Here is a 25,857-nt window from a genome sequence, read left to right on the forward strand (position 1 = left end):
TGGCTTAAAAATCCTTTAGTGAACAACAGCTGCTGTGAATCACTTTTGTATTTAGTTGGGCTAAAGAGCTAAGAGTGGCAATGCATTGCTTTAATCCGCGCGTGTAGGTTAGATTAAAACCCAACTTCCCGCCAAACTCGCCTCCATTTTCCTGTGGGGAGAGACAGGCGCTTCGTGCGTCAGCGCTGCGCACGGCCCATCGCAGCGCGTGCCGCAGGGCGAGCCCTGTCCCGACGTTTGCACACGGCCCCTTGCCGTGCGGAGGAGGTGGGGCGAGCAGAGGCCGCGCCCGCCAGTGCCAGAGGGTGAGGGGGGCGTTCAGGCCGGGTTGTGCCTGTCCGGTAGTGCTGTTCTCGGGCTTGAGGGTTGTGCCTGGTTCCTCACCTTCTGTGGTGTTTTGGCCCTGCCCCTGCTGTACTTGCCTTTTGTCTCAGTTTGTGGGTGGCCTTTATACCTTGAGGAGGCAGGTTCTCTTTTTTAGGGGTGATAGTGCTGGGAAGGGGCTCCTCTATTTCTGCATTTCTCTCAAAAGTGCTGAGCTCAGCCATGTACTGAGATCAGGTGGGTTTGTAGAGGCTCAGCTGAGGGGCAGCTCAGTTCCTGCGTGGTCCAGTGCCGACCTCCTGCTTAGGAAAGGCATTTTCCATGTCCTTAGGCATGGATGCAGTTCATTTTTACAGATGGTGGGGAGAGCTTGTCTTGTGGAGTCAGGCACACAGTGCTAAGGGTTGAAGGCTTAATGAAAACATGGCTTAACAAAAAGAATAGCTGGAGAGGGGTCTCTTTCTCCAATACTCACTTAAAAACAACCCAAGGTTGGAGGTGTTAAGGTGATGGCTCAGCTTTGGCTGGAGGTGACTTAAATGTGGGGAACCTCTTAGGGTCCTTTGAAAATCTGTTAGGCTGGGTGCTAGTTAGTGCTTCAGAGCATTGCTTTCAAAGGCTCATGTTTCATATAAATAGGCACACAATATTCTAAGTGGCACATACTGCAACCTTGGGGAAGGTCTGTGCTGGTGGTGATTAGATGAACAATCCTGCTCTGTTTCCTTTAAATTATGGGGTTTGTTTGAACTGATACAGATTAATTGTGCAGGAAGTGTTTGTAGGTTCAGGTACTGACTTGTTAAAGCTGAATAGCTACAGTCTGGGCTCACATGCACTTGTGAGTGGTGGTCATACGTGTGTTAATACAGATGTTTTATTAACAGACAGAAGAGTATCTGCAAAATGGCAACTGCTCAGAAGCAAAGGAATTGTGTGGTATGATTTTCTTGTGTGTTTCAGCACAGTATATTATTTGAATTGGAAAAGTCAGTGGATTTTAACTGAAATAGTGCACCCAGCTGCTGTGTATTATTTCTTCACTTGGAAATTACAGGCTAATTCAGTCTTTTAACTATGAATAAAGATGCTTAATAGCAAAATAGTTTGAGTCTGAACTCATGGTCATGCACTTGGTAGAAATCAGCAATGTCCTAAAAATACAGTTACACCAAGTGTTAGTAATATGCTTAACTTTATAAATGATGAAAATCATACTTTTCAATTAATTTAAAATGTTAAGCAGGCATTGTACCAGATTGTAGACTGTACAGGTTTCTTGTAGTGGACAGAGATTAATTCTTTTCTTTAACTTTCAGAGTGCAGTTGTATTTCCTAACAAAATATCTACTGAACAGCAATCCCTGATGCTAGTGAAGAGGCTCCTGGCAGTAGCAGTATCGTGCATTACATATCTGAGAGGAATTTTTCCTGAAAGTGCCTATGGAACAAGATACATGGATGGTAACAGGCTGTTTTCATGATTCTTTGCAAAATCTATTGTCATAGGGTTGTTAAGAAGTTACTGAGTGTTTTTAAAGCCACTTGGTCTTCTTAGCTAAAGATAATAGCCATTTTCAATGATTGTAATGGAAACTTCACTAATACATTCATCGTTGAATTTTGTTAGATAGTGGTGATGCTAACTCATCAAAACTATGCCTGCACCTGTTGGTAATGTTAATTTTAGCCTGCTTTTGATATATAATTTTAGGGAATGAACTTCACTTTCTTAGCAATGTAGTTTCATTTTGTCATAAGTAAATATGTATACATATATTCTTTTTTTGAGATGTCTGTGTCAAAATTCTGAGGGAAGACAAGAACTGTCCTGGCTCTACTCAGCTGGTGAAATGGTATGTTAATTACAGTGCATATATAACACTTCCATAGTGTGTCAGTTCTGAAAGATACCTTTCTGGCTGCTTGCAGATACAAAGAAAAAAGTTCACTTGCTGTGAGTGAACAACTGCTCAGGCAGTGCTTTTAGTGCGTGGTATTTATTATGTTGACAATTTTTTTTTTAAATGGAAAGTCAAAATGTGTGTGTTTTCAGTAGAGATGTAATTGACTTGTACAGTCATGTTTCTAGAAAGGCTTACAACTTGGTGCTTACTAAAGCACAAATCTTTGTTTATAGAATGATTATACTTTACGTTTAGTTTCTGTCGGTGTATATGTGTGCTCAAGGGTGCATGTATATGCAGAAATCTAACCAGTAGTTCCTCTCTAGTTGAACAGGAGATGCAGTGTTACCATTTTGCATTTTGAATTTAAAGGTCTTGCTCTCAGACTTGTATAAGAAAGCAGTCCTGTTGGCCTTTATATTCAAAGGCAGAGTTGTGTCTGGAAATGATAGTCTATCTGCTTGTACATTCACACAGTTGAGTGTAAGTATGTCATTTGGGACTAGAGGTATTTATTTTTATTTTCTTTCTGCTCACAATAACTGTGAGATTTGTTCATGGCTGCTTTCCTTGTTGTTTAGAAAAGACTATATAAGGCCTTTGCCTTATATACACATTCCTATTTTTTGTTATCTCTATAAAAGTAATCTTTGTTCTTTTCACACTTTTACCAGTTGTAGTACAAGGTAAGGCATTAGAAATGATGCTGCATTCAGGAGAGGGGGTTTGCAGCCACTGTCAGTGTTGAGGTGTTCAGAGATGTAGGTCTGAGTTCTGATGTTAAAGGTGAAATTAGTCATCCACTCTTTGTCCATGTGCCGTCACTAAGAGAGAGGGGGTAAAAAGGCTTCCTTTACTGTAACCTGGAATTTCTTAATTGATCTTCTGTAGTAGAGGAAACTGAAGCGGTGCCAAGTGCATTCCACCTTACCCTCATGCATCAAACATTAGCAAGGGCAGTGGTGTGGCAGCTTGTGGATGCTGACAAGGAAAAGCTCTCTGTTTTTTGTGGAAAGGGTGTGTGCTACCTTTTTGGAGTTTACAGGTGAGTGGCCTTTCTTAACTCAGCATTGTGTACACACCAAAAACAATTTTTGCTTGTTGACTATATTCAAAAGAAATATTAGAAAAAAATCAGGGTAAGTTTTGGTTCACTGTTTGACTGTTGTTTACATGTTATATAAAAAGCAAATTGCAACATCTAAATAAAGGCAGTAACACTCCTTTGTGCTTCAGAGGTGATGGTGTTCTGCTGAAGCACTTATTTGTAAAGTGATTAATGAATACATGTGTTAGAAGGTGTTTGAAAAGGGTAGGTGTACAACTGCATTATGTTTTTATTGATAAATTACTTACAGATTATATTTTTACTTATTCTGCAAAGAAGTTAGGATGATTTGGTGTTACAAAGATAGTCATCACTTGTATCACTACTAATAAGGTAGAATAATGGAATAAGTATTATTTATTGCTGTAACATAATATTAAGGCTAAGCAAAAATTTCATTTTTGGGGGACTTTTATGTAGTCAGAAGCAAAGCAAATGGAAATTAGTAGTAGATGGACAATATGATTTGATTTTTGCAGGATGTTAGGATGCTATGATGCCTTGCAGAAGAAATACGTAAGTCTTCCAATACAATTTAGCTATTTTAAATGTATTGAATTATTCATTTATATAAGTCCATTGGCTGCTAGTGTAATTATAGGATTTGGGAATGGCTGTGCTTTAATATGTTAAAACAGTTAGCTACAATGTGGGATGCACAGACACTTCAGGATAATATTCTTTGTAAACAAAAACACTTAAAGTCAGGGATACATAGGCATTTGCTTCTGCCAGTTGAGGAAGTCCTTTCTTAAACAGATAAAGAGTTAAGCGTATGAAGAGGTTTTTCTTGAAACAGGCCTTAGTTGTCTATATTGCTTTCCAGAGCTAGAGAAACAAAACAGTTTGGTAAGCAGAAATGGGCTATGGAATGCATTTAATGTTCTTTTTCTTTCTCTAATTATGTTTCTGACAGCTGAGAATGATTGTCCTGGCAGTAAGTATCTTTTAAAACTAAGGTACACATTTTTTAAGGTAGATGCTTAAAGATATGTTCTTACTCTGTTTCCTCTCTTTACTTTAAAAATACAGGTCTATACCAATCCAGAAGATCCTCAGGTAAATCTGCTAGAATATTTTACTGGTGTGAAGAAAGCAATGGGCTGGAGCTGGCTTCAACCCATGTATTCCTTCCCTGTGACTGGGGATGCCCCATGTCATGACCGTGTATACAAGCAAGAGTGTCACATTAAAAAAAAAAAAAAAAAATCTTAATATCTAATGTAAGAGTCACTAGAGCTAATCAGAATTGCCACATAGTGAATTGCTTTTGAATATCTAGTGTCAGGTTATTCTCAGGCCAGTACAAGAAACCCAAAGTGTTGTTGCAGAGTTAAATGCCTGTAAAGATGCATCGTCCTAACTCTGTATAACAAATTTATGGAACTTCTTTGTGAAAAACGCGGTATGTTTTAACTGACCACTGGGTGTCACCATGTCTGTTACATGTGTGAAACATTTTTGTAGTGACTAAAATTTGAATGAGTATTTCATTCTGAAAACATAAGCTGATGTTTCAAAATATTTTATCATGGTGATTCCTGGAAAATAATGTAGATCATAATTTTTATTTGATGACAATTATATACATTAATAGTGTTAATTGTTACAGCATTAGAAAGCTGTATACAGTGCATGTAAGTGGATCAGGCAGGAGCTGGGCTATCATTTTCTTTAAATGCAAGGTTAATAGATTACTAGACAGAAGCAACAGCAGTAGTAGTTTGCTTGACAGCTGATAGTTTAATAATTACTGGACTTGTTTGCAGACAGTTACAGAATGTTACCACTTCAAATTCAAGTACACCCACAATGGGCCACTCCTGGATTTCAGCAGGTACTGTCGCTGTGATTTTACTTTGCTCTGTGGTTTTACATTCCATTTCCATACACCTGAACGTAAAAGCTTTGGATTTTATCTGTTTGGTGTTTCCTTTTTTAATTCTGGATCTTATGACTAATTTTATCAACTTACACTATTAGCTTAGACTTAAAATACAATGAATCGTTTTGTGAGATTATGGTCATATTTTTAAATATCCACTCAAAAGGTGATTCTTAGTCTTAGAGTTCAATACTCTCTAATCAGGTTTTTTAAGATATTCCATGAGTGGAGGGTGAAATGTTTCACATCAGATTTACTTATCTGAAGACACTTGATGTTACCTGGGATTTCTCATTTAGCAGAGTTGACACAAAATACACTGAAAATGCAATACAAATGTAAGCTATGCTTATCAAAGCATAGCTATTGCAATACACAGTTCAATCATGATACCAATGTGATTCCAGTTACTGGTCTCTATAATACATTCATGGTCATGACATGGGGCATCCCCAGTCACAGGGAAGGAATACATGGGTTGAAGCCAGCTCCAGCCTGTTGCTCTCTTCAGAGTTCTATTAGTTGTTTAGTTCTTATACTCTGGACTGAGCCACATATTCACTCCCCCCATACTGGTCTGGCTAACTCAAGCAGACATTCATGCACTTCTAATGAACTTGGGGAGAAACATCTACACCACCATTTGATCCACTCAACTGTGATAGTAGTTAATCCACTCAACTGACATAGCTATTTATCTAAAATGAAGGCCATGGTCAGGTCTCCTGTGTGTTGAGATAAAGTCAGCTTTCTTTGCAACAGCTTTGATGGCCTGTGTTACTCCCTGAGCTTCATGGGCACATCACCCTTGCCCACCTCCACTGAGTCTTCTGTTGTAGGGGTTTATTGGTCAGTCACAGCTGCAAGGAAATGGCTTATTTAAAGACAGTCAAAATGTAGCAAGTTCATACCTAACAAACTTCTCCCAGCTTTCCCCCTGCATAAAATGCTTTTTAAATTAAAAAAAAAAAAAAAAGAAGAAAGGCTGCAGTCCTGCAGACCTAGGTCCCTTGGGCTGCATTTAATTACTTACCTCTGAAAGAGGTTGTAAGTCACGTAAAAAACACTGGTGGAAGGGGATGTGACTCTCGGCCACACCAGTTTTCCTTAGTGTATTAGCATAAATTCATGCCAGACTAATTTGGAAATATAAGGCATAAGCCTGCTTCTCTGACACCCTGGAGGGAAGGAGATAACCATCTGCAGAGGGGTGAGACATTTGAAACCATCACAGTTTAAGGGTGTGATTCCAAAAGACAGGGTTACCCGATGAAATAACTCACAGTTGCTTGCCTTGCACTGGCTGTTCAGGTCCTCGGGTGCCTCTCTAAGCTGTGTGGCTGTGAGGAGCAGGGGAGTAGAGGGAGAGCATTTTTAGTGGCAGTGAGGTAGGATTTGGGCCACCTGCTGGCAGAACAGGAGCATGGAAATGTCAGAATGCCAAGAGTCACTTAGACATGCATTTTTTTATCAGTAACCATTCTTGTCAAAGTCAATACTGTTACTTTTTTTATTTAAGGGAAAGCAATTATGTAAGACTTCTCAGAACTGGGGCTTTGAAAAGTATCTGCTTTTTTCTTTCTTTCAGATTGGGTGTTTTTTAGGCATTGTGTAATGTAAAATACAGTAGTTGGTCACAGCTGCTGAACCATAATGCTTTCATGATGTCCCTGGCTCAGGATTTGATCTTCCAAGGGGCAGAGAACATGCAGGTCACTCAGTATTAGGAATTGCAGTGCTTGTAATCTCAGACTTTAGGCAATAAATGTGACGTCTGCTTCTGACACTCATAGTCTGTTAAACAGTCATCTGTCAGTACTAGAAGCAGCTTACTCTGATAAAAAAAAAATTTACCTGAATACTTTGTCTGATTTTAGTAAGAATAAAAGGAATGATTCCACAATCACCTGTGGAGACACCAGGAAAGCAAGTGTCCTCCTCATTCGCAAGATTTATATTCTGATGCAAAACCTGAGTCCATTACCAAATGATGTTTTCCTGACTATGAAGCTGTTTTATTACGATGAAGGTAGTATTTCCATATTATCTAGGTTTATCAACTGTGTTCAGACTTTGAAAACAATTCAACAAAATGTTTTAATGGATAGTCTCTATGGTTGCTGGGACCTGTTAAATGATGTTATTTTGCATGTCTCTGTTTTTCATGACAATTTCTAAAATCCAAGGGGAATAGATTTGATCTTGTTATGGGAACACAATCTTGTCAGTGACTTCATTGGAGCAAGGATTTCAGTGTGTTTTAAAAACAAATCAAATGTTCCTGATTATGTTAGGATGTAACATGTTTGCCAGACTAGTTCTAGTTTAGGTGACTATTTAAAAGTCTAGCTCTGCTTTCAGAATGTATTATTGCTTATATAATGAAAAATCAGAGCTTCTAGCTCATCTCTTTGCATGTATAAACTGTTTCAAATAGCGTTAATTGGGTTTTGCCTGTTGAGTAGGGGAAAAAGAACTTAATTTACTACAAGTTGAATATTGATTATTCCCCTCCCCCCACACAACTTTTTTTAAAGGGGAAAAGAGTCTTTTTGCTGCACAAGTTAAACTTAATTTTACAAGAATGTGTTTCAGTCTAACACATTTAATGAATTCTTTTCTGCAGTTACACCATCTGATTACCAACCTCCTGGTTTTAAGGAGGGTGAATGTGAGGGGATGATATTTGACGGAGAGCCTATGTATCTGAATGTGGGTGAAGTGCCAACGCCTTTTCATATGCTGAAAGTTAAAGTTACAACTGAAAAACAACGAATGGAAAATGTTGATAAAAGCATCCTAAAGCATGGAGAGACTAATGTGCCTCTCCATGTGCTCAGAGTGGACAGAGATGATCCAGAAGAAGAGAACGAGGACATGAATGTAAGAGCACAAATGTTTTATGTAGCTTGTTGAAATTTTTTGCAATTTATAGTCTAGAAAAGGGCCATTGTTTTACTGCATGTCTTACTATAACATCAATAAAAAACTGTGTTTCCAGATATGTTTAAGCAAGACAATATGTCTTCAATACATTTTCGCTTTAATTTTACTGCTCTAGTTAGCAATCTGTCATTCTTAAAGCAGTATTGAACAAGTGTATCCGCATAATGTCTGTCAGCAGCAGCAGCAGCATTGTTAGTAGTCGTGTCTCTGCGAGACTAGAGAGGAGCAGCAGGGTGAGAAGCAGAGGGGCAGCTTTGTGCTGTGGGGACAGGTGCCATTTGTTCAGCTCCACGCACAGGACACAGGTGAAACCTCCCTGGAGCTGTCCCATACTAGTCCCAAGTGAGCTGCTGCAGCCAGGCGGTTTTGACTGGCAATAAATTTGCTGTGGAATCCTCTTGTATGGCAGTGCACATACAGCTAGTAATGCCACAGTTAAAGTTAAAACAAACCCAATTCTGTATTGGGATTTTTCCCTGGGGAAATTGGCCTAGAAAAAAGGACAAAGCGAAGCTTGCTGAAGGCACGAGTGTGTGACAGACTTGTGCATCCTGCTGCTGATGGTAGAGCGCCTGAGATGGCTCTTTGGACTGTGTTTGTGCAGGCTTCAGCAATTGGAGGCATAGATTTCTGGGGTCAGTTCAGGCTGGCAGCAAATACCTTTAGTCATGTTAGAAACTGCAAATATGTGTGCTGAACTATACTGTTCATAGGTGAGATGGAGGCAGAGCTTCAAGGCCTTTGGCTGCTTACTTTCACAGCTTACTCTGGACCTGTCTGCCCTTTTCTCTTACTGCATACATGGAGCATTTTGATAATTGCAAGTGAACATTTTAAACTTTAGTTTTAATAGGTACAAGTTCTAGCAAAGCATTTTTGTTGGTATGAATCTTGGCAAACTAAGTTTCCTCAGTTAGCATTGGTAGGGAGGCCTGTAGGTGATGAGATGGAAATAAACCCCTTGGCCCTCTAAATCTGCATATGCCTCTGAATTGCTGTTTCACAGGCAATAGGAAGGTGGTAATTGATGCGCTGATAGTATTCTTTCAATATCAATTGTTACAATTATAGTATTTTTTTCAGATGTTTTTCTTGGTAGTTGAATTAAATATGCGCTTGCATTAATAACTAAATAATGCTGAGCTAGTTTGTACATTCCATGTCAGTTTCAATTATTTCAATACAGTTTGTTCCACTCAGAATCCATCTAAAGCTCTGGTCCTAAGCATCTGAGTACAAACCCTCTTCCTTATTTGTCTTCAGTAAGTGATAGACCTTTTTCTTAATCTAGGAAGATCTTGTCTTGGATAATAAAGTAGAAGATAGGAATAATGTACATATTTCAGAAACTCAAGGTAACGTTTACATATATTTTTCAAGTCTTCAGTTTGTGCCTCTTTTTCCTGATGTTACTAAAACGAAAACTCAATTTTCTGACATAGACCCCTATATTAAAATTTACGTTCGATTTTCTTCACATACATTGCTATGCCTTTATTTTCTAGTGTGGCTTTGTTCTGTGAAGCGTTTGGTTAGCAAATGTACATTATCATGTTTATGTTCTAAAAATCTGATCTTTCATTCCATTTTATCAGATAAGCTAAATTTAATGGGTTAAATATTTAGAAACTAATTTTGCTGTTTGATTTTTCTGTTATTATTGTTGCTGTTGTTTTACTAACGTATTTAATTTCCACATAAAGCTTGCAGAGGTGTTTTCCTCTTGAGCTCATTATTGCAGACTTGAGAAGCAGAATTCTCTGTTCAAAAAGTGGTCCAGGTCTATTTTTCTTTAAATCGCAGCTGTTTGGACTATATCCTCACAGCTTCAGCCACTAAGTAAGTTTAGCAGAAATACAACTTTTAGCCACCTTTTTTCCTTAAGCTCTGACTGTGGTAGGACCATGGTCTGATTCTGCAATGTATACATGCTTCAATCTGTGTGGTTGTGGAGGAGTTGAGACTGTCGGGGCTTGTGTACACAGAAGAGTTTTTATGTTGCGATAGACTGAATGATACCCATGTAAAAATACCTATACATATGATGCATGTTCTTCTGTACAAAGGAAGTTGTTCATTACTGTGGTGTGCTATTCCTGATACAATCAGTAGCTTCATCTCAAAATATGTTTTGTTTTATGAATGACTGTATGATTATGTCTGTGCTACTGGCTATTTTTGTGCCTTTTCTAGCTGCTTACTTTCACAGCTTACTCTGGACCTGTCTGCCCTTTTCTCTTACTGCATACATGGAGCATTTTGATAATTGCGAGTGAACATTTTTATCTTTAGTTTTAATAGATACAAGTTCTAGCAAAGCATTTTTGTTGGTATGAATCTTGGCAAACTGAGTTTCCTCAAGTAAAACCCTAACACTGTAAAATCTGTCAATGTAAAGCGACACAAACAATGTGAGTAGCAGCAAAAAGCAAATTCCAGCTGGAAGCCTATCAGGCAGCACTTCTCAAAAAGGTACCAAAAACATTTACTTCTGTTTTACTTAAAAAAAAAAAAAAAAAAAATTCATATAACAACTTCAATAAGCAATTGAACTGAGAGTTCTGCAGAGAGTACAAATAATTTTATGTTTTGGAAGCACTCTGAGGACTCTTAACGCTGCAAGGCAAAGCTGCCTTCTCCCTTGTTATCAAATAAACAGTTATGCTCTTCCCACTATGCAGGACATTAGGAAGTACCTGCTTATCCTTTCTGATGAAAAACAGCAGCACCTCTTGTCGGATTTTTCTTAGCCTTTATAAATAGATAGTTTCTGTGCTGTTTACTTACAATCATATAAGTGTCCTCCACTGTAAGCTCTGAATGCAGAAGTGCCAATAAAATAACTGCCCTGACTATACCGTCCTGACTGCAGCTCCTACCAGAAATATGCCCTGGAAGCATTCCACTCTTTTTTTTTTTTTTCTTAATCGGCGCTCCAAGATGTGGACCCAGACCATCTCCAATTCAAGACATGAGACAGCAAACTCTGTCCTCAGGGATGTCTGTGAGCAGAAGCTTCCCTTTAAGATTTTAGAGAAACTGGGAGGAAAAGCAGAAGAGGATTTATCTTCAGATTCCCCAAGATAGCCCAGGGGCTCCAAGATTGAACTATGCTACCAAACAAACAGAAGAATGAATTGCTGCTTGTTGATCTGCTCATCTTGGAGATGCTATATCGGAAGCATCCAGACAATACTGGTACCCATTTGCTGCACATAAAGCATTTCATACATAGCAAAGAAAGATGAAAAGAGGAGCTAAGTGCCCTTTTTGGAAGAAGATTAAGTAGAGATGATGTAGATGAGTATGCTCAGAAATGCTCTGATATGCTGATGTAAAATAGGATAGCTAAAGGAACACAGTTCTCAAGACTGTGAAGTAAAAAAACAAGCTTTATGACTAAAACCGGGGGTGGGGGGTGCAACCCTTTATTTGGATGAGAAGCCTATGTAAAATGCTTTTTTTTTTTCTGTAGCAGATGTAGAGGCTTCTGTGGAGCTAATGAATATATGGCAGTCCTAGAAGTGCCCATTAGTGCTGCTGCTTGCTCTGTTCACTCTTCTTAATGCATTTCCCTAAAGTTGCATCTGCTTTGAAATATAACTCTGGTTCTGCAGACTTCAGAAACACCAATTTTCCATAAAAACTTCCAGACGCATTGCTTTCCACATAACTATAAAAGTGGCAAGTGTGTCAGCGCTGAGGCTTTTGGTCCTCCCAACCCAAACAAGACTAGCAGTTTGTTGGGGCTACCATGGTGTCTGAGTGCTTGGGGAGGCAGCTGGACAAAGCAAGTTGAGCCTGGATTTTATCTTTTTAGAATGGATTGGAGTGTCCTGCCATTCAAGCCCAACACTGAACAGGCTGCGCTGCATATTTAAATAGTGACATTAATGTTGGCTGTGTTTTTTCAGAAATAAAACATGCAACTTTGCAAAACCAGCTAACATTTCCATGCTGTTCAAAAATGATCATGGAAATGTGTAGGAAACGGTATGTGTAGATCAGCGTGCTTATCTTGACAATGCTAGTAGGCTGCAGAACTGGAATAACCACATAAAGCTGTATCTGGTGCTTTTAGAAATTCATGGAAGTTCCAAAACCATGCAAAAATGCAGTGAATTGCTTGTCTTGTGGAGTTGGTATGATGTTTTATTTGCAGGAACTACAAGACACAGGAAAATGCATTTGTCACCCTGAAATTCTTGAGTCATTTCCACAGCTTAAGCACAGTCATCTTGAACCAGTTTATGCTTATATCTGTATCCTAGAAAAAACCAGTATGGATTAGAAAAAACAGCAACAAAAAAAAAATCTCCAGAACTGACTGCTCATTCTTCATGGCCTGTTCATGCAGCTGCAGGCAGTGACAAGAGAACTGTACCTACAGGAACTGCAGCCAAAGTTGCTCAGCTGTGTGTGGTTGGGTTACAAATGGGAGCCATCTGCTGGCAGTGGGTTCAGAATATGCAGAAGCTGTGCCAGAGTGGCCCCACAGAGCCGTTTGCCCATTCTGCAGTGCAAAATGAGCTCATGAGGCTTTTTACTTGGAAGCAAATCCCAATGTAGGTGAGCCTTTAGCAGTACAGTGTACATATGAGTTCAGGGATCAAGCCCACTCTTCCAAAGAGCCCTGTGTATAAATCTGTACTACCTAGCATCTGCATCTCTTGCGTGCCTGTCATAGGAAGTTGTGATAGGAAATCACTGAATTAAATATGTAAGAGAGTGTAATGCTTGGTGGCGTTAATGACTTGCTCGCACATAGAGAGTCAGAGCCCTTTTGAAGCACCTGTTCCCTGCAAGTGCATGTGTTCCTTGTGGCAAAACATCAGTGTTAAGAGGCTGCTAGTGTGTTGTCAACAGTGCGCTTTATTATTTAACTCTTTTATAGAACCAAATTTAACATGTGAAGAAGATGAAGTTACAAAGGCTGGAGGGAACCAGAATCTATATGTTTCTAATCCTCAGGTATGAAAACTGCACTCTGTCTTAAACTTGTACTAAAGCTTTTGTGAAGCTTCTTCCCTACTTTGAGTGATTAATAGGTAATCTGCTAAAGTTTTATTTAACACAGTCAGTATTTTCAGTAATGAAATGCCTTTACATTTTACTTTTTGGTGTTTTACAAAAACCAGTTAATATTTTAAAGCAATCAAAAGCAATAACAAAAGGCTGTTCCTCTTTGGTACAGTCTTCAAACCAAACAGATGGTCTGACTGTTATTAAGAGAAATGGAAACATAATTTCCATGTTTATGAACTGCCATAACTAAACACTCTGCCTAATAGAAATTTCTCTGCTAATTCTGACAGACCAGAATTTGTTTAAAGGTTGATGAAAACTTAAAATGCAGCTTTATTACTCAGACTTAAAACTCAGGCTATATTCCTTGCATATAGCAAAATGGTACAATTTAAATGTGGAGGACTACTTCAAACATAGGTCCGTAAGATTTCTTAAAATGGGATAGCCCTAGGTAACTGTGAGTGACTTGCCGTATAAAAATAACTGATGCTTTCATCCGTCAGGGCTCTTTGACACATTCAGCTGTAAATAGTGCTGTTGACTTCAATGGGTATATTCCTGTATTTAAATTTCAGCTCAAATGCTGTGGCGAGCAAAACCAGAGCTCTTTGCACGCTACAGCACTGAACCCTGCTCTAGCCTCTAATATATATATTTTTACTGCTGTTACAAGGCCACATCTATTTTGTGATTTTAGGTTGATCATTTGGCAAGCAGGACGTCTGACCTTAATGTCTCAGAGAGCAGGACAAGAAGTGGAAAGATATTTCAAACCAGCACTGTTAGTACTGTTTTTTCTCTAGTTCTGTTCTTTCTATTTCTGTTCTTCTTTAAGCCTTTTTCTGTTCCAAACAGTGAATAAAACTCTAAGCTTTAATACATTTCATGTTGACAGAATGAAATTCTCATCACTTCTAAAATTCCCATTAAATTCAACACATTTGGATTCTTAGTGTCTAAAAAAATTTGGTTCCAAAGAGTTAAAAGCTGAGTGTGGATGTTGTTAACACAGGTTGAGAAAGATTGATTAGGATTGATCTATATCTTCTTGATAATGTGTTTAGCCAAATTCCCCCGGTTTAATCCACTGTCGATAGGAGCGTGTGCCAGCAGAGATCCCCCAGATCAGTGTACAGTATGCTTGCTAATGATTTTGCTTGGAAAATACAAGGCCAAAATTTTAACCTCAGCTCTATGACTCACTAATACCAAGAAAAATCCGTCATTTCTTTGCTTAATCACATTGCAGCAGATTAAGTCTTGTAGTGGGCACTACTTGTGCAGAGCCAAATTCTTCCAGCCTTGCACAGGTGGATGGGAAGTTGTCTTCAGGGTGGAATTTGGCCTTTGAGGATGGCATTGGGGGCCCCCATCTGTGTGTTTCTGCTGCCTTTACCAACTCAGCTTGGTAGCCTCAGCTTTGTGAGGCTCTGGGGGGGCCTTAACAAGACCTCAACATCTCTGTTACTTGTGAATGTTCAGGGTTACTGGTAGGTTTTTCTCAGAAAAAGCTGTGGGGTGAATACTACCATTCTAGTAAGTGCTCTTCATTTAGAGTCAGGAGGGGAAATTACATGTCTGCCAAGGAAAATCGCACCCTTCCTGTCCCTGCTCAGAAAAGCGCTTCATTAATTTTTAGCGCAGTAGTTGTGTTAAGGATTCATAATGTATGGCTCAATTGTTGCCAATAGTTTTCTCCTAAACTAATAGTTGCCTTATTTCTGTAAAGGCTGATGGAAATCAAGCTTGGGACCATGCAAAATTTATTCCTCAGCAGAATGTTCTAAAGAAATCCAGAAGAGACATTGGTCTGTGTCTTAAAAATATCTGTGTATGAAAGCTGCATGCAAAAAGGGCTATCAGTTTGCAGCAAATTCATGAAGCGGAGATGTTAAATTCAGAGTATAGAACTAGTAGATTCAGTCTTTTTGTAAAGTACTGCTTACTGCCGAATACAGGGGTTTTTTATTTCCAACCCAGGGTCTTATGCAGTATTTTTTATGTTGTTCACTGATGGGGGTGGGGATGGGGGGAGAGAACATCATTCTGTATGCTCACTATCACTGTATCTTTCTTTTAAAAAAAAGTTTTGTTAATGGAACTTAATACTAGAATTTAAAGCACAGCAGAGCTAAAAAGCAGCTGTGCTTTTAAATGATCAAAAGCACTGCAGAGTTAAAGGCTAAATGTCATCTTTTCACACATGTGCAAGTCAGAAATAATGGGATTAAACTCAGTAAGGCAAGCCTGTCTGGTGCTGAGCCCCCTCTCCCATTGGTATGGGGCACTTGGCTGTTGTGCAGAGCCCTCCTGGTGCCGCCTGGCTCTGCACTATCTGGAGTTGGGGCCACTGTGTTGGGTCTCAGCTGCTCATGGAATTGAACTTCAGGTGTGTTGCCTCAGTGGAGGGGGAACAGCCTTCATTATGTTCTCTTGAAGCTGTGACACACAGGAGATCCTGCCCTTACAGTATAAATACATCCCAGCCCTCCTTCAGTAATTTGGAGGGAGGGTCAATTCTGCCAGAAAAAAAATATCCAGATGTTACTCCAGGCTTAGCACCTCTGGGCAGGGACCAGGTAATAGCAAGGTTGAGGCAGATGGTTGACATGCAGCTCTCGATGCATCACACAGCTGTCTTGTTTGGGGGGCTTCTTCCGTGTTAAACTTGCTAATGCTACGGAGCAAGGCATGGTCTGTGCTGTGTGGCAATGTGTAATGGAGTATTTATTTTCCCTTGGCAGGTTCATCAGTTTGAGCTCTCATCCAGTCAAGATGTGCTGCCAAAAAGAAGAAAGATCAGTGAACCAAAGGAGCAGTTTTAGATAGCCATCTCCCCTGCTGTTTGTTTATAGAGTTCTTCTCCGTACCACTTCCATTTTGTTGTTTAATGTGAATGTTCATATTTAAATATCTTTCGGAGATCTTTTCTGTTCTATTTGGAGTCAAAATGGAGGGTATTTTAAGGAAAGAAAATCTGTCAAGAAGCCCAGCTGAAGAAATCAGAACTTATTTTTTATAGGAGGTCGCACCTCATCAGGAAAGAGAGAAGGTACCTGACTACTGATGTAATTGAGAAAATTTCTGTTAACAAAGGTGACTTGGGAGGTTTTGACTCCCTGCTTATAGTGTTTTTAAATCCTGATGGTGATTGTGTAATGTTCATTACCCGCAACACAAGGTTTCATCAGTAACTTTGGGCTGCATTTCAAAAAGCTGAGGAACTCCTTGTCCAGAACCTGCCTTATGGGGCACAAAACCCCTCAAGTCTTGGGTTAATTTCTAGAGCTTTACATGGCAGGTTGAGGAGGGCTCTGTTGTCAGTTAACAATATTACATTTTTTGCTTTTACTACTGGGACAGTTGGGGGCCTTGATTCTTTGCATTTCTTCCAGACTGAAGGCAGCAGATCAGTTTGTAAAAAAAACAAAAACAAACAAAAAAATTCTTCATACCTTGAATTACATATTTCATGCCAGAACGCAGGAATTTCTGTACAGCTGTGATAAAACATATGTAATTACAAAGTCTTAATCTGTGGCAGGCATCTGTTATAACGGTGTGAGATTATTTGAAGAACCCACATGTACTTAAAATGATTAATTGCAGAAGTTGGACATGGGGCCATTTCTTTTTCTAACAAAAAAATGTTAATTTTTCCTGTGCTGTAAATGAATTGGACTGAAGCTGTTTCTGCGTGGCAAAGAGCTGCTGCTGTCTTTAGATGGGAATAGCTGAACATTTCTTGACATTTTTGACTTCTAACTTAAGAATGTCTTTTTATCACTCCTCAGTTAAAACAATGTTAACATTTAGTTGCTGTGTATTTCTTTACAGCGTGGATTGGCATGCATACGTTTGGGGGCTTTAATGAAATGCGGGTAATACTTGGGAGCTCTAGCTCTGTCGGCTGCAGCTCCTTGGTCTTGTTCCAGCTGCTGGTTCTCTGGGGCTGACCCTGTATGGGATGATCAGAGCAGGGGTGTGTGGGCAGCAGGTCGGAGCGAGGCAAGAGCGAATTTGGCAAAAAAAGTTGAAACGGGGTTTGTTGGTGGAAGCAGCTGTGCGGGGCAGGCACTTGCTGAGGATGCACGTTTCTCTTGGGATCATCACACTGAAACGGATCCCTGGGATTTAATTGGTGAGGACTGCTGGTGCCTTGGGCTGGTTCAATGAGGTTGACTGTGTGGCTGTTGATTAACGCATTTATTTCTATAGGCTGAGAGAGGTGGGGTTGTTCAGCCTGGAGAAGAGAAGCTTCTGGGGAGACCTTACAGCAGCCTGCCAGTACCTAAAGGGGCCTACAAAGGGGCTAGAGAGGGACTTTTTACCAGGACAAGGGGTAATGGCTTTACACTGAAAGAGGGTAGATTTATATTAGATGTAAGGAAGAGCTGTTTTACGATGAGGGTGGTGAGGCCCTGGAGCAGGCTGCCCACAGAGGCTGTGGATGCCCCCTCCCTGGCAGCGTTCAAGGCCAGGCTGGGTGGGGCTCTGAGCAGCCTGCTCTAGCGGAAGGTGCCCCCTCCGCCATGGCAGGGGGGGTGGAACTCGATGATCTTTAAGGTTCTTCCACGCCAAACCGTTCTGCGACTGCACAGCCGAGAGCTGCCCCGTCCTGCCGCCCCCTCGCCCGGCTCCGCGTGCAAAGCGGCGGGGTGCGGGGGGGGGGGGGGGCCGGAGCCGGCAGCCCCTCCGCTCGTGCCGCCTTCCTCCCCAGGAGGAGGAGGGGCGGCCCCAGCCCCGGCCGCCGGCCGCGCTCATTGGAGGCTGCCGGCCGGGCGGGCTCCCATTCGCCGTCGCCGCGGGCCGGGCGGGGTTCCCGGAGCGGAGGAAGCCGCCGAGGGCGGCAGGAAGCTTTTCCTCTGCGTGGCCCCGAAGTTGGATCGCAGGGGGAGGAGCGGCGGCGGTTTGAGAAGGACCTGCCGGGCAGGGGTAAGGTCGGGGGAAACATGAACCAAAACAAGGGGTTTCTCAGCCCTGAAACTCCGGGGGGGGGGGGGAACGGGACGGGACGGGACGACGGACACAGGAGGGCACGGCCGTGTCCCCGTCGTCCCCCCGCCCCGCTTGCTGTTTTTGCACATTTCGCAGGGGAAAAGTTGTGAGATCTTGGTTTTTTGCACATTTCGCAGGGGAAAAGTTGTGAGATCTTGTTACTGGTGCGTGGGGTGTGGGGTGCTCGCGGGAGGTTCGGGGTTGGCAGCGTGGGAGCGCGAACCCCAGTGTGCAGCTCGTTATAACGTCCGTGAAAAGGCGAGTGTCACCCGCGAGCGGGTCGCCCCGGGGGAGGTGGGAAGGAGCCGTGCCAAGGCAGGCGCTGCTTCTGCATCGCCCTGGAACCGAGCCGGGTGTCCCACGTCTCGTGTGGGTGCGGGACCTCGTCTCTGTTGTGAGCGCACGGTCGGGAGGTCCCTTGGGTGCAAGGACTCAGCTGTGGCTCAGATCTGCCCTGATCTCTTTAAATGTACATTCATCTCCTCCAGCGTCTCGGGCAACGAACGAACAGCCGCTCACTATCAGTGACTCTTGTACAGACTCTTGTACAGTGACTCTTGTTCACCCATCCTGGGAGGGGTGAGCTGAAAATTCCTGGGTAGAAGGGACAAGTGTCCCTTGTCCTTGTCTGTGCCTTCCTGGAGCCTGGGTTTTGGGGCTTGGAGCTTAGCACTGTTGCAGTCCATAGTGTTTAGAAACAGGGCGGACCTCGGTTCTCTGTGTGCCCAGCCGGAGAGGGAGATGACAACGCTAACACACCGAGGACGGCGTGCTGAGGCAGGAAGGAACTTGGACAAGAAGCCTGACAGTGAGGAAGATGCGCCTGTGGACAGAGACCTGAATGACGATGATCCTGGTGACTTCAAAGATATCCGCCTCACGCTCATGGAGGAGGTGTTGCTCCTGGGGCTGAAGGACAAGGAGGTAAGGCAGGTGTCTGCGACGGCTGCATGTGCAGCGGTGGCAGCACTGCCTTGGTGTACCTGGAGGTGAGGTTCTCAGTGTGCAGCAGAAGGGATCGTACGAGTTCCTCTGAATCCTGTTCAACAAAGCCTACCTGCTTAGCCCAAACCACCTTCATCTGTAGCTTAAATTGAGCTGTGGTGGTTGCTTGCAAGTGCTGTCCCACCAGCTCTGCCACAGGGACTGTAAGAAGCAGCCGGAGGCAAGGGGTGCCTTATGGTATTGCACAACTGCCATTTGCAGAAAAATGGTGGGTTTGTTCTTTGACGGAGTCAAAGACATGGAGTAAAAGGAGCCTCACCTTGTGCATCAGATGGTAAATGTCCTCTTCCCTAGCCCAAGTGCACTTTCCTATCCAATACACAGGGACACTCTGAGCACTGTTTCTACTTTGTTAAAAATTGGTGTGAAAAATGGCAGGGGCAAGTTCTGAGAGAAGAGGGCAAGGTGAGAGAAGGCAGCTGGACTGCGGGTTGAAAGCCGGTGCAGGATGGGTCTGAACACAGCAATGGCAAAGGAGGTAGGAGCCACGTCTCTGTTTTCAGGCTGGTAATTTCCTTAGCCTGGTGGGAATGGCGTCGTGCAGCTCCAGGCTTGAGGGGATTGGGACTGGATGGGAATCTCTACTGGGCATTTGTCTTACTCATGTGTGCTGGTTTAATGGCTTTCCTTGGCAGCAGTGGACAAACTTCACAGCTGGTTATATTCAGGGGGTTGTTCTCTGCTGGAAAGGGACCCTGGTCAAATGGAATTGTTTTGTGCTTATCAGCCAGTAGGAACTTGTTTCTCAACTCTGCCTAGAACGAGCTGGGGGGAAGGGAGAAGACATCTTGTGTCGAGTTCTCTGAGCTGCTTGGCTCTTATCTACTGCATTGGCATGCCTTGTCTTCTTTAGTGCATGCATCATCTTGATCTCTTTGGGGGAATCTGATGCTGCTATTCCTGTCAAGCAGATGGGGAAATCTAGACCAGGGAGAGCTAACCAGTTGCCCAAGGTGCTTCTTGGGATGATAATGGGAGAGGAGAGCCTTAAACACAGGTTTTTCAGCTCCAGGAGCACTCTTCCTCCGAGCCTGTCTCCCACCCTGAGGAAAGGAGATGCTGTGTTTGTCAAAGCTGTGGTAGATGGGCTACCTTTTCTTTATCTGTTTCTCTGGGTTGAAATTAAGCCCCTGTGAGGTGCCTGAACTTTTTTTTCCATAGTGCCCTGCTACTGCTGAGTTAGTCTGAGCTGGTGCCTTGCTCTCACATAGACCTGCTCAGGCCATGGCTTCTGACGTGGACCACACTCACAGATCCGGCAGGGAAGAGATGTGGGTTGTGTGAGTTACAGAGGCTTGTAGCTGTCCTGTTTAACAAACCCAGATAAGATCTAAGACTTGCTGAGCTGAATAGGAAGTAACAGGATGTAAGAGTCGGGTGGACCGTGACACAGGAGAGCAGGGCTGTAAAGAGAACATCATGCAAATAATTTTGGAGCAAATATTTGAGAGCAGTCTAGGAGCGTGGCATGGTCTGCTTTTTTCCTGGGCTATGTTTAGCGTTCTTGGCTTGGTTAATGTATTCCTGGGAATGGTCCTTCAGCCACCTGGAAGTTATGAGAGCACAACACATGTGAAGAAAACTTGTCACACTTTCCTCCCCCCACCCCCGTCTCCCCATTCTGTCCCTCCATGTTCCTCCATCTCAAAAGGAACACCAGAGGCAGCAGTAGCCTGGCCGTGAGCTGGGCTCCCAGGTACTGGGTTTTCCCAGCCCTGTTGTTCATTCATGGTTTGATGATTGGGAAAAAAACCAAGACAATTTTAGCCAAATCCAATGAGGTCACACTGCAATTTCATTATTTTAAGTAGCAGCCTGTCCCCCTAGGAGAAACTGGCTGCACACCAGCCTGGCTTTTGTAACCAGTCTGATTCCAGAAGCTGAAAGTAACCCAGGAGCTTTTGACTTTTTTGATTTCAGACCTCTTAAAATTTTCTAGGGGTAACGTGCCTTCCAGCCCAGTAAATTGAAACTTTCAGCCACCTCCACACCCTTTTCTGGAGAACGTGTTCGTAAAGGGCAAGTGAAAAAAACAGTGTGTCTCCTATGGACAGAAATCAGCAGGACAGGGATGAAAGGTTGCTTTGTCTTCCCTCACAAGGAAATGAAGAAAGCAAATAAAGATTTTAATTTCTTTTATGGTTCTCTGCTATGCAAGCTGAGCAACCCGGTATCCAGATGTACTGTATAAACAGACACGCTGGGGACAAGAGTTGACCCGTGCAGACTGTAAAAACTTCCATGTAGGAGGGCTACATATTTTCAGCCTTTTTTCCTTAGGAACGGGGTGTGTTAGGTTGCTTTGTCTGGAGTCTCCTGGTAGCTTTTAGACCTGCCCTTTCTCTCCTCCTACCCACTCCCTCCAGAGAAAAAGAGCAACGAAAAGGGAGTTACGAACGGGCTGTAGTGTTTCTGGTGTATTGGCGTCCCCCTGCAAACAAGCACATTGTGACTTTGCATCCTGCTTGGCTCACCCTTCCCTTGGGCCCATCTCAAACACCAGCACCTGCCCCATTCCCAGCCCTGCTGCCTGCATGGACAAGCCTCTCCTTGCAGCCCTGCCTGCTGTCTGCTTGCCCTGAAATCCAAGGACTGCTGCCCGGCGTCTGTGCCACAATGCAGCAGTCATTGGGCTGGAACAACTGGGCTTTGTTCTAATCAAGGGATAAAAGACGAGTGGAAGAAGGGAACGGAGAGGTCAACTAGGCTGTCCCATTGCTTCAAGCCAAGGTTATCTCTCTCCTGAGAAGCATCAGTTGAACGTTCTTAAACCTCAAGGGACAGAGACTTCCATTCCCTGCCCCCTCCCTCCAGGGGCAAATCGTTCCTGGGCTTTCTTGTCCAGATGGTTATTTCTTCCTGGTGCCAGCTCCAATCTCTCTGGCTACAATTTTAGCCCAGGACTCTGTCCCATACACAGTGGAAGTGGGAACTGGCCATTCCCTTCCATTCTGCTGCTGCCTTTTATGTGTCTGCCCCCCCTTACCCTATTCTCCCTCTGTCTTCTCTTCCCTGGACTGAAAACCCCGATTCAATTGCTGGTTCCTTGTGGGTCATATTTTCCAGACCTCTGCACCTTCCTGTTGCTTTGCCGAATGCCTTAACAATTTTGGAGCTTGCACTTCTTGGGGTGAGGACCCTGTCCCGTGGCAGGCTCAGAGAACAGGGCTTGGGGCCAGGTGTGGAATGTGCCAAGTCCAAGCAGATCTGGTCGGCAGCAGTCCTAGTGCTGCACTGCTGGTGGGACCCAGACTACTGCACCCCAGTCCCAAGGTGCCCACTCTGGCAGGGAGAGGTGGGATGTATTTTCTTGTCCTTCATCCCTGACTGGAAATCTCTTGCAGAAGTCTGCAGGCAGATTTGAGCGAGGGACTGGGGAAGCTCTTGTGCCCTGTGGTGGGAACAGGGGCTTGCTGCAGCCTGTGCCCTGTGGGATGGTGCTGTGGGTAGCAGGGAAACTCTTCTTCACAGTACTGATGAGCGATTTTTTCGTACAGCTAATTACTCTCAGGGCATGCCTGGAGAGCTAGTGGGGGCTTTCTTCAAGGAGAAGAGCAGATTTTGCCTCCTGTTTCCCCTGGGCATGTCTGCAGCAGGTGCTGAGGCAGGGCAGAGCAGAGCTCATGTCGTTGGTTGCAGCCTCACAGCAGCAGCAATGTCCTGTGGCCAGGGGCTTGCCAGGGGAAAAGGCCCCACTTTTCTCATTTTCGTTCGGATTTTTTATGATCCAGGGTTGGGTGCAGCTGCCTGGCCAGCACTGGGGTGTGCCGGATGGTTGTGGGTGCAGTGGGAAAGGCACAGCCTGAATTGCTCAATGTTTACAGGGAGGTTTTGGGCAGGGAGGGGATTAGTTGGGGCTGCCAGGCACTTTTCACCTGGTAGGGAAAGTCCTTTTCTCCCTTTGTCCTGGGAGGCAGAGCTGTTAATGGGAGTTAGGAGAGTCACCTGGGCAGGGCCAGAGCTGTCCAGGAGGGGTGGAGGGCTCAGTAGAGTTCCCCTTCCCATCTCTCTTCTTCTTTCTGTCCATCCTCTCTCCAAGGGCTACACCTCCTTCTGGAATGACTGCATCTCTTCAGGCCTGCGAGGTGGTATCCTCATTGAGCTGGCTCTGCGTGGCCGGATCTGCCTGGAGCCGCTCTCCATCAGGAAGAAGAGACTGCTGGAGAGGAAGGTGAAGGTGCTGCAGGAGCTGGGCTGGGGGGCTGATGGGCTTCAGGGCTCTGTCCACCCCAGCTGAGCCCTCCGGCAGTGAGCTTTGCTGAAGCAGTGCTGCACGCCAGGGCTGGTGCCATTCCTTCAGGAAGGGAGCAGTAGGTCTGCATCCAGCCTTACGCCATGTTTCCACTTTGTCCTTCCAGGTGCTCTTGAAGTCAGACGCGCCAACTGGTGATGTCTTGCTGGATGAGACCCTCCGACACATCAAGGCCACGGAGTCTGCAGAAACAGTGCAGACCTGGATAGAGCTGCTCACTGGTAGGGCCAGTTAGAGATGCCATCTCCCCAGCTCCCTCAGGGCCTGTCCCTGCCACCTGTCCCCTCTCCATGGCTGGGTCATCCCCTCGCTTCACTGGAGATGGGCAGGATATGGACAGCAGAACAGGGGAAGGCTGAATGTAGGGGCAGAGAATGGTTTTCTGGGTCTTTTTTGTTGGGAGCTTGGTGGAACACTTGGACCTCACTCCCCATTGCCTCTTTCTTCATGCTGAGTCTTCACTGAGTCTGGGGTCCAAGGTCCTGGATAGAAGGGGCTTTCCAAAGGGATCTGCCCCAGGCTGCTGTGCCCTGTGGCCACTGAGAGCTTTGCCAGCTTGGACTGATGGGAGAAGCGGGTCAGAGTCAGGCCAAGGAGGGAAAGAGGGTTCCTGCAGCAGGGACTGGTGTCTGTGAGAGCACAGATGGTCCTGGGCTGGAAGCAGCCTCGATGCTGGGGTTGGGTGGCAAAGCTGTTGCTGCCCCAGCGTTGAACGGGGTCTCCTCTCCTGCAGGGGAGACCTGGAACCCCTTCAAGCTGCAGTACCAGCTGAGGAACGTACGTGAGCGCATCGCCAAGGCGCTGGTGGAGAAGGGCATCCTCACCACGGAGAAGCAGAACTTCCTGCTCTTTGACATGACCACCCACCCTGTCAGCAACGCCACCGAGAAGCAGCGCTTGGTGAAGAAGCTCCAGGAGAGCATGCTGGAGCGGTGGGTGAACGACCCCCACCGCATGGAACGCAGGACTCTGGCTCTCCTCGTATTGGCCCACTCCTCAGATGTACTGGAGAACGTTTTCGCCAGCCTGGCAGATGACAAGTACAATGTGGCAATGAACAGGACCAAGGACCTCCTCGATATGGACCCCGAGGTGGAAGCTGCCAAAGCCAGGGGTGCAGAGATGATCTGGGCTGTCCTGGCAGCCTTCAATAAGTCCTAAAAAGCCCCTGAACCCCCCAAACCAGCTGGGTGGCCTCACCCCCTCGATGTGAAGCCAGGTGTATAGGCACATGGAGTTCCTGCAGTAGCGGGTGGGCTCAGGCTGGGGAGACCAGGAGGTTTTGCTCTTCCCCCCTGGGCAGGGGTGGGAGAGTGAGAGCCCATGTGTGTGGGCAGGTCTTGCACTCCTCCAAAAACTGGTGCCTATGGGGAGAGGTGGCCGTGCTTCTTCACTCCCCTTTCAGTGCTCCTTGCCCATAGGCTTCCTTCTCAGGCCAGTGCAGAGCTGGGAGGTGGCAGAGCTCAGCTCTGCCTCTGCATGCAGGAATCAAGCCACTCAGATGGGCCAAACCCCAGCAGAAATGGGGCTGTGGAGCAGCCTGTGCTCCCTGTGCACACAGGCTTGTCTGGCTATCTCTATGGCTCCCTGTTCCATGCACAGGTCTTGCCTCTGAGCTGCCTGGGCAGCACAGATTCCCCTATGGAGCACACTGACGTCCTCATGGTACATGGTACAGCCAGGGAAGCAGGCAGGGGTCTGGTTCAGAGGGGTCTGGCAGCTGGGACCACCCCATGCTGGGCTGGCACAGGGCAGCCCAAAGCCCTGGGTGCATGTTGCCTTTGAGGAGCAGCTCTGCAAAGAACGTGGAGCCCTGCCCTGGGCTGTGCCCCCTTGCACACCTGCTCTTTCTAGTAAGAGGAAAAGTTAAACTGTGAAAAAAAATTTTTCTTTTTTTTCATTCTCCCTTCCCCCACCACTTTAATCTCCTGTAGTTCATTTAAATGTTATTTCTCTACCGCCCGAGGGAGTCCTGGGTATTTAAATCTGTCCTCCGTAGTTGCAGTGGGTCCAGCTGCCCGTTCTGGTAACAGGATTTGCATCTGAAGGGGCTCTGGCATGGCAGAGGGGGTCCTCCGGGTTCCCAGAGGTGCCGGTGGCACTTGCATCGTGAATTTGCCGGGTGGTCTCAGCTGCTGCTGCCTGCCTGCACCCAGCCGGGAGTCTGCAGGCAGCCGGGCTGCGTGCCATCTCCCGTCCTGCTTCTTGTGCGGCCTGGGGGGCACCTTGGGCCTGGGGGGCACCGGCGAGGTGCCATCACCCCGGGGATCCATTTGCCTCCCCGCGCACCCGTCCCCTCCCGGCCCTCCGCCTGCCTCGGCTGCCCGAGGGCTGTCCCTTTGCATCTGAATGCTGCCAGGGGGTCCCCAAAACCCGTGGGTGGGGTAGGGGGTCCTCCTCGCAC

At 44.8% G+C, this 25,857-nt stretch overlaps 2 protein-coding genes across 5 annotated transcripts; both read left to right on the forward strand.

Moving 5' to 3' along the window:
- Positions 1–1,230: 1,230 nt before the first annotated feature.
- On the forward strand, positions 1,231–16,985 carry HORMAD1 (HORMA domain containing 1). Its single transcript, XM_075039582.1, has 13 exons — positions 1,231–1,263; positions 1,644–1,788; positions 2,117–2,180; positions 3,819–3,855; positions 4,256–4,276; positions 4,372–4,398; positions 5,109–5,176; positions 7,102–7,253; positions 7,851–8,107; positions 9,462–9,525; positions 13,065–13,141; positions 13,896–13,979; positions 15,943–16,985. The coding sequence occupies exons 1-13, from the start codon at positions 1,231–1,233 to the stop codon at positions 16,021–16,023; spliced, it is 1,110 nt and encodes a 369-aa protein (XP_074895683.1). The 3' UTR covers positions 16,024–16,985.
- A 1,034-nt stretch (positions 16,986–18,019) lies between these two features.
- Positions 18,020–25,410, forward strand: GOLPH3L (golgi phosphoprotein 3 like). 4 transcript variants are annotated; one of them, XM_075041069.1, is made up of 5 exons: positions 18,020–18,133; positions 18,926–19,120; positions 23,241–23,372; positions 23,560–23,674; positions 24,187–25,410. In XM_075041069.1, the coding sequence occupies exons 2-5, from the start codon at positions 18,938–18,940 to the stop codon at positions 24,612–24,614; spliced, it is 858 nt and encodes a 285-aa protein (XP_074897170.1). In that variant the 5' UTR covers positions 18,020–18,133; positions 18,926–18,937; the 3' UTR covers positions 24,615–25,410. The 4 variants fall into 4 exon arrangements, with proteins under 4 accessions (XP_074897170.1, XP_074897172.1, XP_074897171.1 ...); XM_075041071.1 differs by lacking the exon at positions 18,020–18,133 and adding an exon at positions 19,526–19,679 and having other exon boundaries at positions 18,722–19,120; XM_075041070.1 differs by lacking the exon at positions 18,020–18,133 and adding an exon at positions 19,580–19,679 and having other exon boundaries at positions 18,722–19,120.
- Positions 25,411–25,857: the final 447 nt, after the last annotated feature.

Source organism: Buteo buteo, chromosome 11, assembly GCF_964188355.1.
Source record: "Buteo buteo chromosome 11, bButBut1.hap1.1, whole genome shotgun sequence".
NCBI lineage: Eukaryota > Metazoa > Chordata > Aves > Accipitriformes > Accipitridae > Buteo > Buteo buteo.